The 15,885-nt window shown below is 54.1% G+C and overlaps 1 protein-coding gene across 3 annotated transcripts in view; it reads right to left on the reverse strand.

Annotated features, from left to right (window-relative positions):
- Positions 1-15,885, reverse strand: part of lamb2l (laminin, beta 2-like) — a 324,539-nt gene that overhangs the window by 172,184 nt on the left and 136,470 nt on the right. For all 3 annotated transcript variants that reach the window (XM_070895627.1, XM_070895626.1, XM_070895625.1), the window contains exons 10-11: positions 5,167-5,355; positions 2,838-3,017 (exon numbers count right to left, since the gene is read on the reverse strand). In XM_070895627.1, the coding sequence (XP_070751728.1) occupies positions 2,838-3,017; positions 5,167-5,355 (369 nt within the window). The remainder of the gene's footprint in view (positions 1-2,837; positions 3,018-5,166; positions 5,356-15,885) is intronic.

Below are 15,885 nucleotides of genomic sequence, written 5' to 3' on the forward strand. Positions count from 1 at the left end.
ACTGAAAAAGGCGAAGTGCGTCTTCCTAGCTCCAGAGGTAGAATTCCTGGGGATGAGGGTAGCAGCAGACGGGATCAGCACGACTGCGTCCAAGACGGAAGCGATCCAGAGAGCACCCAGACCCCGTAACACGACGGAGCTGCGTTCGTTCCTGGGGCTCCTGAACTATTTTGGTAACTTTCTTCCCAAATTGAGCACGCTGTTAGAGCCGCTACACGTGCTCCTACGCAAAGGTCACGAATGGGTCTGGGGGGACAGCCAGGAAAGGGCTTTTAATAGAGCACGCATTTTGTTATGTTCCAACAATCTGTTAACGCTATATGACCCATGTAAGAAACTTGTGTTAACGTGCGATGCGTTGTCCTATGGTGTCGGATGTGTGTTGCAGCATGTCAATGCCAAGGGTCAGTTACAGCCGGTAGCTTATGCCTCCAGGAGTCTGTCCCAGGCAGAAAGGGGCTACAGGATGGTAGAAAAGGAGGCGCTCGCATGTGTATATGCGGTAAAGAAAATGCACCAGTACCTGTTTGGCTGGAAATTTGAGCTGGAGACAGATCACAAACCCCTAACTTCCCTTTTGGCCGACAACAAGGCCATAAATGCAAACGCATCGGCCCGCATACAGAGGTGGGCACTCACGTTAGCCGCCTATGACTATACAATTCGGCACAGACCGGGCACCGAAAACTGCGCCGATGCACTCAGCAGGCTCCCACTAGCCACCACTGAGGGGGCTACCGAGCATGGTGCTGAGATGGTCATGGCTGTTGAAGCTTTCGGAAGCGAAGGCTCACCTGTGACAGCCCGTCAGATTAAAGTCTGGACAAATAGAGACCCGCTATTGTCTCGAGTCAAGAAATGTGTCCTGAATGGGGACTGGGCAGCCACGTACAGGGCATGCCCTGAGAAATTTAAACCATTTCACAGGCGCAGGGATGAACTCTCAATTCAGGCCGATTGCCTACTGTTGGGAAACCGCATAGCCATGCCCCAGATGGGCAGAGAGGTGTTCATCAGAGAACTCCACAATGGGCACCCGGGCATTGTCACGATGAAGCCAATTGCCAGGTCACACGTTTGGTGGCCAGGGATAGACGCAGATCTGGAACTTTGTGTTCGCAGGTGGAACACGTGTGCCCAGCTGGGCAATGCTTCCAGGGAAGCCCCCCTTAGCCCCTGGCCATGGCCCGCTAAGCCTTGGTCACGCATCCATGTGGACTACGCAGGTCCTTTCATGGGGAAAATGTTTTTGGTTGTAGTAGACGCCTACTCCAAATGGATCGAGTGTGACATTTTAAATTCAAGCACATCCTCTGCCACGGTAGAAAGTCTACGGGCAATGTTCGCCGCTCACGGTCTACCGGACATCTTGGCCAGCGACAATGGCCCGTGCTTCACAAGCACTGAATTCCAGGACTTCATGGCAGGCAATGGAATTAACCATGTTAGAACGGCACCGTTCAAGCCGGCCTCAAACGGCCAGGCAGAACGAGCAGTGCAGATAATCAAACAGGGGATGCTCAGATTCCAAGGGGGTTCCCTACAAACCCGCTTATCACGCCTCCTGTTGACCAATAGATCCCGACCACACTCGCTCACAGGGGTTCCACCCGCAGAGCTACTAATGAAAAGGACGCTCAAAACCCGATTATCCCTTATACTCCCCACCATGAAAGAAATTGTCGAGAGCAGGCGCCAGTCACAATATCACTACCATGACAGGAATGCGATGGCGCGATGTATTGATGTAAATGATCCTGTTTTTGTCCTCAACTACGCTGCAGGGCCCAAATGGCTCGCAGGCACTGTGGTTGCCAAAGAGGGAAATAGGATTCTGGTAGTTAAACTTACCAATGGACAAATCTGCCGCAAACATGTGGATCAAACAAAAAGGAGGTTCAGCAACCCCATAGAAGAAGCAGAGGAAGAACACGATATAGAGTTCACTCCACCACAGGTGACCGAACACCGGAACCAAAGGGAGGAGAGCCCAGTCACTGTGGGCAGTCCGGACAGGCCTGAGGCACTGCAAACAGCAGACACTCAGGCCAGCGCCCAATAACCGGAGCCCCAACTCAGGCGCTCTACAAGGGAGCGTAAACCACCAGAGAGACTCAACCTGTGATCCCAATAAGACTTTGGGGGGGGAGGTGATGTCATGTATTCAACCAGCATTGTAACCCATGTATCAACTGACCTAAGTTGTACACCGTGAGAATGTTGACCACTAGGTGGGAGACACTCCTAACCTGGACCTTCAGGTATAAAAGGGGAAGCTCCACCCACCTTCATCACTTGAGTGCTAAGGAATAAAGGACAGGTCACAGACTGACCTTCTCTCAAGCATGGGCCTCATGTGCATTTATACTGTACAGTAAGGACCTATCAATAATCACTCAATCATCGGTGACTGTGCCTTCTGTTGCCTAGGCTCCAAGCTCTGGAACTCCCTCCTTAAATCTCTCCACCTCTCTTTCTTCCTTTAAAACGCTCCTTACAACCTACCTCTTTGACCAAGCTTTTGGTCACCTGCCCTAATTTCTACTTATGCGGTTCGGTGTCAAATTTTTATCACATAATATTCCTGTGAAGCGCCTTGGGACACTTCACGACATTAAGGCGCTTATACAAACACAAGTTGTTGTTGTTTTTGTCAGTGGCACAGCTCTCCGTCAGCGATCGCCCAAAGACAGTACGTCTATGGGAACCTCAGGGCAGGGTTATCACCGACCTCCAGCCGGGACCTACCTTCTGGCCGCTGTGGTGCCGTCGCTCACTGGTTACACTCACCGAGCCGGTGAAGAGTTTGATTGTACCGGACACGGTGGGGTACGTACCCTGACAGCCCTGTGGAGCGTTCCTGCTCAGACCGTAGAAGCCCTCCTTGCAGCGGTCGCACCGTGCTCCCCGCACATTCCCCTTGCACCGGCACTGCCCGGCGATGACGGCAAAGTCCAGGTCGGTGTCGCTGTCGCAGATGCCACCCTCCAGGGAGCCCACGGGGTCGCAGTCACAAGCTGCCCAGGACAGGAAGACACATCCATTAGACCATGCAACACACAGTGGGGGAAGGGGTCTTTACCTGTCATGGGAGAGCAATACGGGCCTGCCCCCATTATACACCCTCCCCCCAACTGTTACAGTTCAGGCCCCATTATACACCCTCCCCCCAACTGTTACAGGTTAGGCCCCATTATACACCCTCCCCCCAACTGTTACAGTTCAGGCCCCATTATATACCCTCCCCCCAACTGTTACAGGTTAGGCCCCATTATACACCCTCCCCCCAACTGTTACAGGTTAGGCCCCATTATACACCCTCCCCCCAACTGTTACAGGTTAGGCCCCATTATACACCCTCCCCCCAACTGTTACAGGTTAGGCCCCATTATACACCCTCCCCCCAACTGTTACAGGTTAGGCCCCATAATACACCCTCCCCCCAACTGTTACAGGTTAGGCCCCATTATACACCCTCCCCCCAACTGTTACAGGTTAGGCCCCATTATACACCCTCCCCCCAACTGTTACAGGTTAGGCCCCATTATACACCCTCCCCCCAACTGTTACAGGTTAGGGCCCATTATACACCCTCCCCCCAACTGTTACAGGTTAGGGCCCATTATACACCCTCCCCCCAACTGTTACAGGTTAGGGCCCATTATACACCCTCCCCCCAACTGTTACAGATTAGGGCCCATTATACACCCTCCCCCCAACTGTTACAGGTTAGGGCCCATTATACACCCTCCCCCCAACTGTTACAGGTTAGGCCCCATTATACACCCTCCCCCAAACTGTTACAGGTTAGGGCCCATTATACACCTTCCCCCCAACTGTTACGGATTGGGGCCCATTATACACCCCTCTGGAAAGTTAAAATGACCCATTGTATGACTCAAGAGGGTGAATCTGCAATAAAATTGTTGCATAACGCAAGTCTCCTGATAAAATTCTTCAAAACACAATGAGGCTGCGTTTCCTCTGCCCAATGCCTTGTGTGCACCAGGATGTGGGGCATCAGGAGGCTGGGCCGGGGGGCAGCAGTGCCTCCTTATAGCTGAATGCTGGTTCTCAGGGGTGAGCAAGAAGCTCTCGCCCTGCTACAGGCCAGTGCCGTTAAACGGGGTGTCAGTGCGGACACAGCTGCTCCAGCAGCAGGGCCTGGGTCCACCAGGCAGACAGAGGAAGGCCCTGGATTCTGGGCGTTTGCAGATGTGTGCCCGTCCTTCAGCAAACCCACTGCCGCCTGACGGGAAATTTCTCCAGCTAAGCTGCAGGGAACAGAAGCAGCAAATCTCTCGAAAAATATTCTCGAATTCATTCCCGGGATGTGGGCGTCGCTGGCAAGGCCAGCATTAATCGCCCTCGAGAAGGTGAGCCATCTTCTTGAACTATGCTGTTAGGGAGGGAGTTCCAGGATTTTGACCCAGCGATGATGAAGGAACGGAGATATATTTCCAAGTCAGGATGGTGTGTGACTTGGAGGGGAATGTGGAGGTGATGGTGTTCCCATGCACCTGCTGCCCTTATCTTTCTAGGGGGTAGAGGTCATGAGTTTGGAAGGTACTGTTGATGAATCTGGCTCACTTTATAATAACAGGAGGAGGACAATCTGCCCTCAAGCCTGTTCCGTCAGCCAATTAGATCTTGCCTGATCTGCACCTCCTCCCAGTTTATCCTATTTTGCTCCCTATCCCTTGATAGTTTCTTTATCTACTTCCCATTTGCTGCTGCTGCAGCCAATCAACGAGGAACTAAATTAGGATATGAGTCTGTCTCACTGAAACACCAAGAATCACTCCACACTAAGGGTCGGAATGCTGGACTAGAATTCCTTCATAATTCTTCATAACGCCCATCTGACTGCATGGCAAGGAGAAATTTCAGCTCAAGTTAGTTTTAAAACTTTTCCCATCATGCGTCATCCTCTGACACTCCCAGCGCAGTACTGAGGGAGTGCTGCACTGTCGGAGAGGGAGTACTAAGGAAGCGCTGCACTGTTGGAGAGGGAGTACTGAGGGAGCGCTGCACTGTTGGAGGGGCAGTACTGAGGGACTGCTGCACTGTCGGAGGGGCAGTACTGAGGGACTGCTGCAATGTCGGAGGGGCAGTACTAAGGGAGCACTGCACTGTCGGAGGGGCGGCATTGCGAATGAGACTTACGGATGCAGGCGCTCTCGGAGCGGATGTCTGCGGTTGGGTTGCGATAATAGAAGGGTTTACACAGCTCGCAGTTCCTGCCCATTGTGTTGTGTTGACAGTCTTCGCACACTCCCCCGCTCAAGTTGCCCGTGGCGATGTACACGGCCATGTCGAAGTGGCACTGGGTGGCGTGGTTGTTGCAGTTACACTCTGAAGGGAGAGAACCAGTTAGAATATTGAACACAACCCTTATTAACAAAATGGTATCAATTTATACAGGGTGCAGGAACAGAGAGACCTGGCGGTGTATATACACAAATCTTTGACAAGTTGAGAAGGCTGTTAAAAAAAGTGTCCCGATCCTTGACTTTATTCATGTTTTGATGTTTATTGATGTCAGCAGAATTCTGTATCTGGACAAAACCGAATGGATTCCGCCAGGACAGCACGAGTTCAAAGCTCAAGGCATTGACTGTGACTTGGGAGCACTGCAGGCCGACGGGAAAAACAGTCTGGAGCCAAGAACGGCAGTCACTGCTGTAATGTCTACACCTGTGAGTATGCTCACAGTTCAAATTCTGGTTGCACTTCAATCGCACACTCCTGATCTTTGGGCACCCTGTGCGGAGGGGAGCTGGCAGGTTGGAAGGCCTCCTCGTAGGACTGCTCCTGGGCATGGGCAAGGGAGCCATCAGCCGGTCCAGGCAGCGGGCGGTCGAGGGAGTCGTTTAGCCTGACTGCCTGCCTCTCTTTCACGGTTACATCCGAGCCAGGGTGTCCCTGGAGATGGAGCACGCGGTGATCACTGGTACGCTCGTGGCCTTCTGCGAGAGGTGGGCACCGGAGGGACTGGGGTGCATTATCAACCCGGCAACCAAATTTTAATTTGATCAAAGGTAAAAAGTTTAATTGGTTTAATTTTCAGTTTTAGCATTCCTTTTAAGAGGGGGCACTTGGATTATAGTTTTCACTAAAATAGTTGTAGAGCTGTTGAGTTGGGAGTGGCTTAGCCAGCCACGTGATGTTCACAAGGCTCAATAAAACCCCAGCCAGTTGGGTTCGGGAGATCCACGATGAGGTATGCAGTTGTGAGCCTGGTGGATGAACTGGTAATGTGTAGTGTGATTGTTAAACCTTTATTAATAAACCAACTAGTTCTTGATAGCAATGTGTTGCTACAGATTCTTCAGCAAAGAACCCATGAAGCAAATACATTACAGTCGCGATTCACCGGCAGGTTTGCAGTGGGCGGAGGTGTGAGGAGCCATTGGCGGAGGTCTGTCTGTCCCGGTACAACACACCCCAGCGACTGCTCCCTGATGGGAACCTCGCCTTACACTCCCACAATCCCACCCGCTGTCTCTTGCCAACAATACACCATCTCCGAGAGCAATGGCATGGTCTCGAGGAGGCAGACAGAAAGCAGGAAACTATAGACCAGTTAGCCTAACATTTGTTATTGGGAAAATGCTGGAGTCCATTATTAAGGAAGCAGTAGTGGGACATTTGGAAAAGCATAATTCAATCAAGCAGAGTCAGCATGGTTTTATGAAAGGGAAATCACGTCTGACAAATTTTCTGGAGTTTTTTGAGGATGTAGCGAGCAGGGTGGATAAGGGGGAACCAGTGGATGTGGTGTATTTGGATTTCCAGAAAGCATTCAATAAGGTGCCACATAAAAGGTTACTGCACAAGATAAGAGCTCACGGGCTTGGGGGTAATATATTAGCATGGATAGAGGATTGGCTAACTGACAGAAAACAGAGAGTCGGGATAAATGGGTCATTTTCAGGTTGGCAAACAGTAACTAGTGGGGTGCCGCAGGGATCGGTAATGGGGCCTCAACTATTTACAATCTATATTAATGACTTGGATGAAGGGACCGAGTGCAATGTAGCCAAGTTTGCTGATGATATAAAGATGAGTGGAAAAGCAAATTGTGAGGAGGACACAAAAAATCTGCAAAGGGATATAGACAGGCTAAGTGAGTGGGCAAAAATTTGGCAGATGGAGTATAATGTGGGAAAATGTGAGTAATATGGCCTTACTATACAGTACTATACAGGGACTTGCTTGCACCAGAGAAAGCAACGACCAAGTCATACGAGGAGCTGAAAGTGCTCATTCAGGACCAACTCAAACCGAGGGAGAGCATCCTCACGGCCAGGCATCGATTTTATACACACTGCCGCCCCGAGGGCCATGAAATCACAAAGTACACTGCCGACCTCAGGAGGCTGGCAGGACCGTGTGAATTCGGCGCATCCCTCACCGATGCGTTGCGCGATGTCTTCATAATTGGCATTGGTCATGAGGCCCTTCTTCACAGACTACTGTCTGCCGAAACCATCGTCACTCTGCAGAAGGCCATCAGCATCAGCCAGGCGTTCATCAAACTGCAGCTCCAAGCAGATAATGACTCACTCTCAGGACTCAAACCCGGCAAGTACTGTAAATAGAATGGCGCCTTTCACAAGCAGATCTGTTGAATGTGAATCTGCCCAGGGCAGACCGTCCAGGCCCCCGAGTCCTTTAACTCAGAGTCCTCCGAGGGGTAGAAATATAAGTCGAGTAGCACCAGGCTGGCGTTTCAGAGGTAATCACAGGGCTCATCAGTGTCGGTTCAGAGACTATGTGTGCAAAGGCTGAGGCACAAAGGGCCACCTCCAGCGAATGTGCAAAAGAGCTGTGACTCACCACGTGGAAGAGGAGTCAGCAGATGGCTGTGAATCCAGCGCAGATTACGAGGAGATGGCTAGAGAGGCATCTCAGTCCCAGAGCGAAGTGTATGGAGTATATACCTGCACCACAGATTGTCCTCCAGTGATAATGGAAGTCGAGATAACTGGCGTTCCAGTCTTCATGGAAGTGGACATGGGGGTGAGTCAGTCAGTAATGAGCCAGGAAGCCTTTGCGAGGCTATAGAACGATCAAGCTGAATGATCCAAGCTGGTCCCAGTTAAGGCAAAGCTGCGCACCTACACCAAGGAACTGATATCAGTTGTTGGTAGTGCGGATGTAAGTGTATCCCATGATGGCGCGGTGCACAATTTACCATTGTGGATTGTTTCAGGTGATGGACCAATACTACTTGGGAGAAGATGGATGGGGAAGATTAATTGGAACTGGGAAGACTTCATCCCTCCAGCGATCGACGTCCCCCGTGCTCTGAGACAGAGCAAGCCCCCACCTTCGGTTGGACCAGCCAGCGGAGAGCAGATCCGCACAGCCCCCGAGGCACAGAGCGCTCATCACGACTGTGTGGCGATGATCCGGCCGAGACAACCCGAACGCACCTTCCCGGTTTCAGTGGCAGGACTCCTGGGGAAGAAGATTGGATCCGAGGGCGCCTTCCCAGCTTCAGTGGCAGAATCCCTGGGAAAGAAGACATCATGGACAGGGAAAAGATGGCGTCCAAACCACAAGGTGCAGCGCTAATGGAGCAATGACACGTGGTTCCATGCAAGAAAGACGAGTAATAATGGAAGTCGAGATAAATGGCGTTCTAGTTTTCATAGAAGTGGAAATGGGGGTGAGTCAGTCAGTAATGAGCCAGGAAACCTTTGAGAGGCTATAGAACGATCAAGCTGAATGATCCAAGCTGGTCCTGGTTCAGGCAAAGCTGCGCACCTACACCAAAGAACTGATATCAGTTGTTGGTAGTGCGGATGTAAGTGTATCCCATGATGGCGCGGTGCACAATAGTAAGGCCAGTTTAAAGGAGGCCAGCAACCCGCCATTTTTGAATGAACTGCTTGAAATTGGTAACCAATGTAAAAGTCCAGCTGTAACGAGCAAAGTGTTGTTGAGCGATGTCTGGTGCAATCAGCCAATGTAGCAGGCGAACACCGAATGGTCGTATACAGGTCCAGCGGGCTACCCGATGCTGTAGCCTGCATCCTCGGGACCAGAACGATGTATCATAAAGTGTCCCTACAGCTGACAGAAGTAGACAAGCCGCAGAATAAACGATCCCCGGAGAGCAGAGGCACTGGTAGCGATACCCTGCCTCAGATCGGTTTAACAGTGCAGGCACCCGATGGCATGAACCGCCACGGGCCAGAAACAATAAACTGCACCTATGCTCACAGTCAGCTACCATCGCCCACCACCCGGGTGGAAAAGGCGCAGCCCACAAACCCACTCGCCACCACGGCAATGGCCAAGAGCAAAGGGTCAGCCGCAACGGCTCCTCCGAACGGGACCTGGACCAGCCAGGATCCCAAACTAGAGAGTGCTCACAACGGTGCCCTCAAGGAAAGTGAGTCAGCAGTCCCCTGCGAATTGCTAGACAAGACGAGGCAGCCCCATTGTTGCTTAGACGAAATGCTCACTCGTTCAGACCGCTTCCCAGGGAGCACCAGTGACACTGTGCAAACGAAAAGGACAGGGAGGTCACAGACACATCAGCTGTCTGTGGGCCTGGCCGACACTCGGAATAACGGCAAGAGCCCTGAGCTCTGGTAACTCGAGCAAAATGAGCTCACCTCGCCCACAGACCCACTAGCATGGGGCGCTGTGCTGCCACCAGACGACCTGGATCTCATCCGGCCGTGCTGGAACTAGACTGTCCTTGTGTACCTGTACTGATCATGTAAATGTACCACACAAAAAGAAACACAACTGTAAACCACACAACAAATGTACCAAGATGTAAATATAAAACCCATGTGATGAACTTGAATGCAACTTGCATGTAACGAGCCATTAGCATGATCTCTGTGTGGAAGGGAGAATGGAGTAGTCATGGACTCACAACCAGAAACCACTCGGACCTCCAATGGCAACAAATCTCACTACCAACCCACCCAAGCTAGAAACAAGCAGGAAGAGCAAAGCCCAGGTCATCGTCAATATACGAGCCAATTTGCATTAAAGACTTGGGGGGAAGTGATGTCATGTATGTAGACCATGTATACTAACTGTATAGTCACATAAGGTGTGCCACCAGAGGGCACTGCGGTGGGAGACCTGAGGGTCACCTGCATAGATGTGCAGGGCCCAGTATAAAAGGCTGCCCACCATGCTTGTGGCTCACTCTGGAGTTACAATAAATGGGACTAAGATCACAACAGCTCAAGTACAATACTAGACCTCATGCAGTCATTCATAAGAGTATTACAGACACAAGACACAACACCTTTCTCCCTCAACAGCAATGACAACAACTTGTATTTATATAGCGCCTTTAACATAGTAAAATGTCCCAAGGCACTTCACAGGATTGATTATCAAACAAAGTTTGACACTGAGCCACATAAGGAGATATTCGGGCAGGTGACCAAAAGCTTGGTCAAAGCGGTAGGTTTTAAGGAGCATCTTAAAGGAGGAGAGAGAGGCAGAGAGGCGGAGAGGTTTAGGGAGGGAATTCCAGAGCTTACGGCCCAGGCAGCTGAAGGCACGGCCACCAATTGTGGAGCGATGGAAATCGGGAATGTTCATTAGGCCAGAATTAGAGGAGCGGGACATCTCGGGGGGCTGTGGGGCTGGAGGAGATTACAGAGATAGGGAGAGGCGAGGGCCATGGAGGGATTTGAAAACAAGGATGAGAATTTTAAAATCGAGGTGTTGCCGGACCAGAGGCCAATGTAGGTCAGCGAGCACAGGGGTGATGGGTGAGTGGGACTCGGTGTGAGTTAGGACACAGGGGGTGATGGGTGAGCAGGACTCGGTGTGAGTTAGGACACAGGGGGTGATGGGTGAGCAGGACTCAGTGCAACTTAGGACACAGGGGGTGATGGGTGAGCAGGACTCGGTGCAACTTAGGACACAGGGGGTGATGGGTGAGCGGGACTCGGTGCGAGTTAGGACACAGGGGGTGATGGGTGAGCAGGACTCGGTGTGAGTTAGGACACAGGGGGTGATGGGTGAGCGGGACTCGGTGCGAGTTAGGACACAGGGCAGCAGATTCATTGAGCTGCTCTTTTATTTTTATAAACCTGTCGATGAAGCTGAGATTCGGTGAAGTTACTGTACAGAGCAGAACCAATCGTACCCGGCCGTTGGGGAACTATAACTGGAAAGGAGCAGATGTGTGTGTCTGCTGCTCTCGCTGAATCAAGTGACAGGCACACTGTAGGTCCGGAGAGTTATTGCAGGGAACGTGCTCTGTGATTCGCTTGGCCTGTGCCCTTCGGCCACACAGCATTCTTGCTCCAACAACAGATGCTGAGGTCAGTTAAAGGCTAATTGCTGTAGCCGAGGGAAAACTGCAGATCGCTCGATGCTCGAATATTCTCAGCTCCAAGTCAGAGGGGCCGACCGAGAAATGGCTCTCTCTTACTCTGGAGTGTGAGGGGGGGAGTGTGAAGGGGGAGTGTGAGGGGGAGTGCGAGGGGGGGGAGTGTGAGGGGGGGAGTGTGGGGGGGGGAGTGTGAGGGGGAGTGTGGGGATGGAGGAGTGTGAGGGGGGAAGTGTGAGGGGGGCAGTGAGAGGGGGGAGTGTGTGAGGGGGAGGTGTGGGGGAGTGAGGGGGGAGAGCGAGGGAGGAGTGTGAGGGGGGAGTATGAGGGGGGAGTGTGAGGGGGAGGAGGAGGGGGGAGTGTGAGGGGTGAGTGAGGGTGAGTGTGGGTGGGAGTGAGGGGGGGTGTGAGAGGGGAGTGTGAGGGGGGAGTGCGAGAGAGGAGTGGGGAGTGTGAGTGAGGAGTGTGTGGGGGCATGTGAGAGAGGAGTGTGGGGGGAGAGTGTGAGGGGGAGAGTGTGAGGGGTGTGGGTGGGGGGGGATGTGTGGGGGGTGGAGTGTGTGGGGGGGAGTGTGGGGGGGGAGTGTGTGGGGGCGGGGGGATTGTGGGGGGGGATTGTGGGGGGGTAGGGGGGAGCATGAGGGACGAGTGTGGGTGGGAGTGAGGGGGGGTGAGGGCAGAATGAGGGGGAATGAGAGGGGAGGGGGAGTGTGAGGGGGTGGAGTTTGGGGGGTCGAGTGTGGTGGGGGGAGAGTGTGAGGGGGGTGGTGTGAGGAGGGAGTGAGGGGGGAGAGCGAGGGAGGAGTGTGGGGGGGAGAGTGAGGAGTGTGTGTGTGAGGGGGGGTGTGAGGGGGAGAGTGGGTGGCAGGAGGGGAGTGTGGGGAAGGGCGGAGTGTGGGGGCCGGGGAGTGTGGGGGGGAGTGTGAGGGGGGAGTGTGAGGGGAGGGAGTGTGAGGGGGAGCTGAGGGGAGAGGTGAGGGGGGAGCGTGAGATGGGAGTGTGAGGGGGAGTGAGGGGTAGTGTGAGGAGGGGTGTGTGAGGAGGGGGAGTGGGAGGGAGTGAGGGGGAGTGTGAGGAGGGGGAGTGAGGGGGAGTGTGAGGAAGAGTGTGAGGGGGCGGAAGTGTGGGGGGGGGGAGTGTGGGGGGGGAAATGTGAGGCGGGGAATGTGAAGGGGAGGGGGAGTGTGAGGGCGAATGAGAGGGGGGCGTGCGAGAGGGGAGTGTGAGGGGGCATGTGAGAGAGGAGTGTGAGGGGATGAGTGTGAGGGCGGAATGTGAGGGGAGTGGGTGAGGGGGGATGTTTGGGGGGGCGTGTGTGTGGGGGTGGGGAGTGTGTGGGTGGAGATTGTGGGGGGGGGAGGGGGGAGCATGAGGGACGAGTGTGGGCGGGAGCGAGGGCTGAATGAGGGGGAATGAGAGGGGAGGGAGAGTGTGAGGGGGAGTGTGAGGGAGGAGTGTGAGGGGGTGGAGTGTGGGGGGGGAGTGCGGGGGGGGAGTGTGAGGGAGGAGCGTGAGGGGGAAAGTGCGAGGGGGAGAGTGCGAGGGGGAGAGTGCAAGGGGGGACAGTGCGAGGGGGGAGTGTGAGGGGGGAGTGTGAGGCGGGAGTGTGATGGGGGAGTGTGGAGTGTGAGGGTGAGTGTGAGGGGGGACTGAGGCGGAATGAGGGGAAGTGAGGGATGAGTGTGAGGGGGCGTGTGCGAGAGGAGTGTGAGCGGGAGGGGGGAGTGTGAGGGAGAAGTGTGAGGGGGAGTATGTGGGGGGGAGTGTGAGGGGATGGAGTGTGAGAGAATGGAGTGTGAGGGGGTGGAGTGTGACGGGGTGTGGAGTGTGACGGGGTGTGGAGTGTGACGGGGTGGGGAGTGTGAGGGTGTGTGGAGTGTGAAGGGGAGTGGAGTGTGAGGGGGAAGAGTGCGAGGGGGAAGAGTGCAAGGGGGGAAGAGTGCAAGGGGGAGTGTGCGAGGGGGAGAGTGCGAGGGGGGAGAGTACGAGAGGGGTGTGTGAGGGGGTAGTGCAAGGGAAGTGAGTGTGAGGGGTGAGTGTGAGGAGGTGAAGTGTGAAGGGGTGGGGTGTGAGGGGCTGGAGTGTGAGGGGGCTGGAGTGAGAGGGGGCTGGAGTGAGAGGGGGATGGCGTGTGAGGGGAGTGGAGTGTGAGGTGGAGAGTGTAAGGGGGGAATGAGGGGGGAGTTAGTGGGGGGTTTACAGGGGTAGTGAGGGGGGGTGTGAGGGGCGGGAGTGTGAGAGGGGAGTGTGAGGGGGGAGTGTGAGGGGGGAGTGAGATGGGGAGGGAGTGTGAGGGGGGAGTGTGCCGGGGGGGGAGTGTGCCGGGGGGTGTGAGGGGGGGGAGTGTGGGGGGGAGTGTGAGGCGGGGTGAGTGTGGGGGGGAGAGTGTGAGGGGGGGGAGGTGGGGGGGAGTGTGGGAGGGGGGCGGAGTTTGAGAGGGGGGACTGTGGGGAGGGAATGTGAGGAGTGTGTGTGTGGGGGGAGAATTGGCTGGCTAACAGAAAGCAGAGAGTCGGGATAGATGGGCCCTTTTCGGGTTGGAAATCGGTGGTTAGTGGTGTGCCACAGGGATCGGTGCTGGGACCACAACTGTTTACAATATACATAGATGACCTGGAAGAGGGGACAGAGTGCAATGTAACAACATTTGCAGATGACACAAAGATTAGTGGGAAAGCGGGTTGTGTAGAGGACACCGAGAGGCTGTAAAGAGATTTAGATAGGTTAAGCGAATGGGCTAAGGTTTGGCAGATGGAATACAATGTTGGAAAATGTGAGGTCATCCACCTTGGGAAAAAAAACAGTATAAGAGAATATTATTTGAATGGGGAGAAATTACAACATGCTGCGGTGCAGAGGGACCTGGGGGTCCTTGTGCATGAATCCCAAAAAGTTAGTTTGGAGGTGCAGCAGGTAATCAGGAAGGCAAATGGAATGTTGGCCTTCATTGCGAGAGGGATGGAGTACAAAAGCAGGGAGGTCCTGCTGCAACTATACAGAGTATTGGTGAGGCCGCACCTGGAGTACTGCGTGCAGTTTTGGTCACCTTACTTAAGGAAGGATATACTAGCTTTGGAGGGGGTACAGAGACGATTTACTAGGCTGATTCCGGAGATGAGGGGGTTACCTTATGATGATAGATTGAGTAGACTGGGTCTTTACTCGTTGGAGTTCAGAAGGATGAGGGGTGATCTTATAGAAACATTTAAAATAATGAAAGGGATAGACAAGATAGAGGCAGAGAGGTTGTTTCCACTGGTCGGGGAGACTAGAACTAGGGGGCACAGCCTCAAAATACGGGGGAGCCAATTTAAAACCGAGTTGAGAAGGAATTTCTTCTCCCAGAGGGTTGTGAATCTGTGGAATTCTCTGCCCAAGGAAGCAGTTGAGGCTAGCTCATTGAATGTATTCAAATCACAGATAGATAGATTTTTAACCAATCAGGGAATTAAGGGTTATGGGGAGCGGGCGGGTAAGTGCAACTGAGTCCACGGCCAGATCAGCCATGATCTTGTTAAATGACGGTGCAGTCTTGAGGAGCTAGATGGCCTACTCCTGTTCCTAATTCTTATGTTCTTATGGGAATGTGTGAGGGGGAGAGTGTGAGGGGGAGAGTGTGTGGGGGTAGTGTGAGAGGAAAGAGTGTGAGAGGAAAGAGTGTGAGAGGAGGGAGTGTGAGGGGGGGGAGTGTAGCGGTGGGGGGGGAGTGTTGGGGGGGAGTGTAGGGGGGGAATGTGAGGGGGGCAGTGTGATGGGGGGAGTGTGAGGAGGGGGGAGTGTGGGGGGGAGTGTGAGGGGAGGGGAACGTGAGGGGGGTAGTATGAGATGGGAATTTGAGTGGGAGGTGAGAGGGGAGTGTGAGGGGTGTGTGTGAGGTGGAGGAGTGTGAAGGTGGGCGTGTGCGAGAGGAGTGTGAGGGGGGAGTGTGAGGGGGGAGTGTGAGGGGGGCGTATAAGGGAGAAGTATGAGGGGGAGTGTGGGGGGGGTGTGAGGGGATGGAGTGTGAGGGGATGGAGTGTAAGGGGTGAGGGGGAGAGTGTGGGGGGAAGAGTCCGAGGGAGGAAGAGTGCGAGGGGGGAGAGTGTGAGGGGGGAGAGTTCAAGGGGGGTGTGTGAGGGGGAGTGCGAGGGGGGTGAATGTGAGGGAGGAGTGTGAGGTGGGTGGAGTGTGAGGGGGTGGCGTGTGAGGGGAGTGGAATTTGAGGTGGAGAGTGTAAGGAGGGAGTGAGAGGGGGGTGTAAGGGGGAGGGAGGGAGGGGTGTGAGGGGGAGTGTGAGAGGGGAGTGTGAGGGGGGAGTGTGAGGGGGAGTGTGAGGGGGGGGAACGTGAGGGGGGTAGTATGAGATGGGAATTTGAGTGGGAGGTGAGAGGGAAGTGTGAGGGGTGTGTGTGAGGTGGAGGAGTGTGAAGGTGGGCGTGTGCGAGAGGAGTGTGAGGGGGCAGTGTGAGGGGGGAGTGTGAGGGGGGTGTATAAGGGAGAAGTGTGAGGGGGAGTGTGGGGGGGAGTGTGAGGGGGGAGTGTGAGGGGGGGGGAGTGTGTGGTGGGTGTGTGAGGGGGTG

The sequence above is a fragment of the Pristiophorus japonicus genome, chromosome 12 (genome assembly GCF_044704955.1).
Source record: "Pristiophorus japonicus isolate sPriJap1 chromosome 12, sPriJap1.hap1, whole genome shotgun sequence".
Lineage (NCBI taxonomy): Eukaryota > Metazoa > Chordata > Chondrichthyes > Pristiophoridae > Pristiophorus > Pristiophorus japonicus.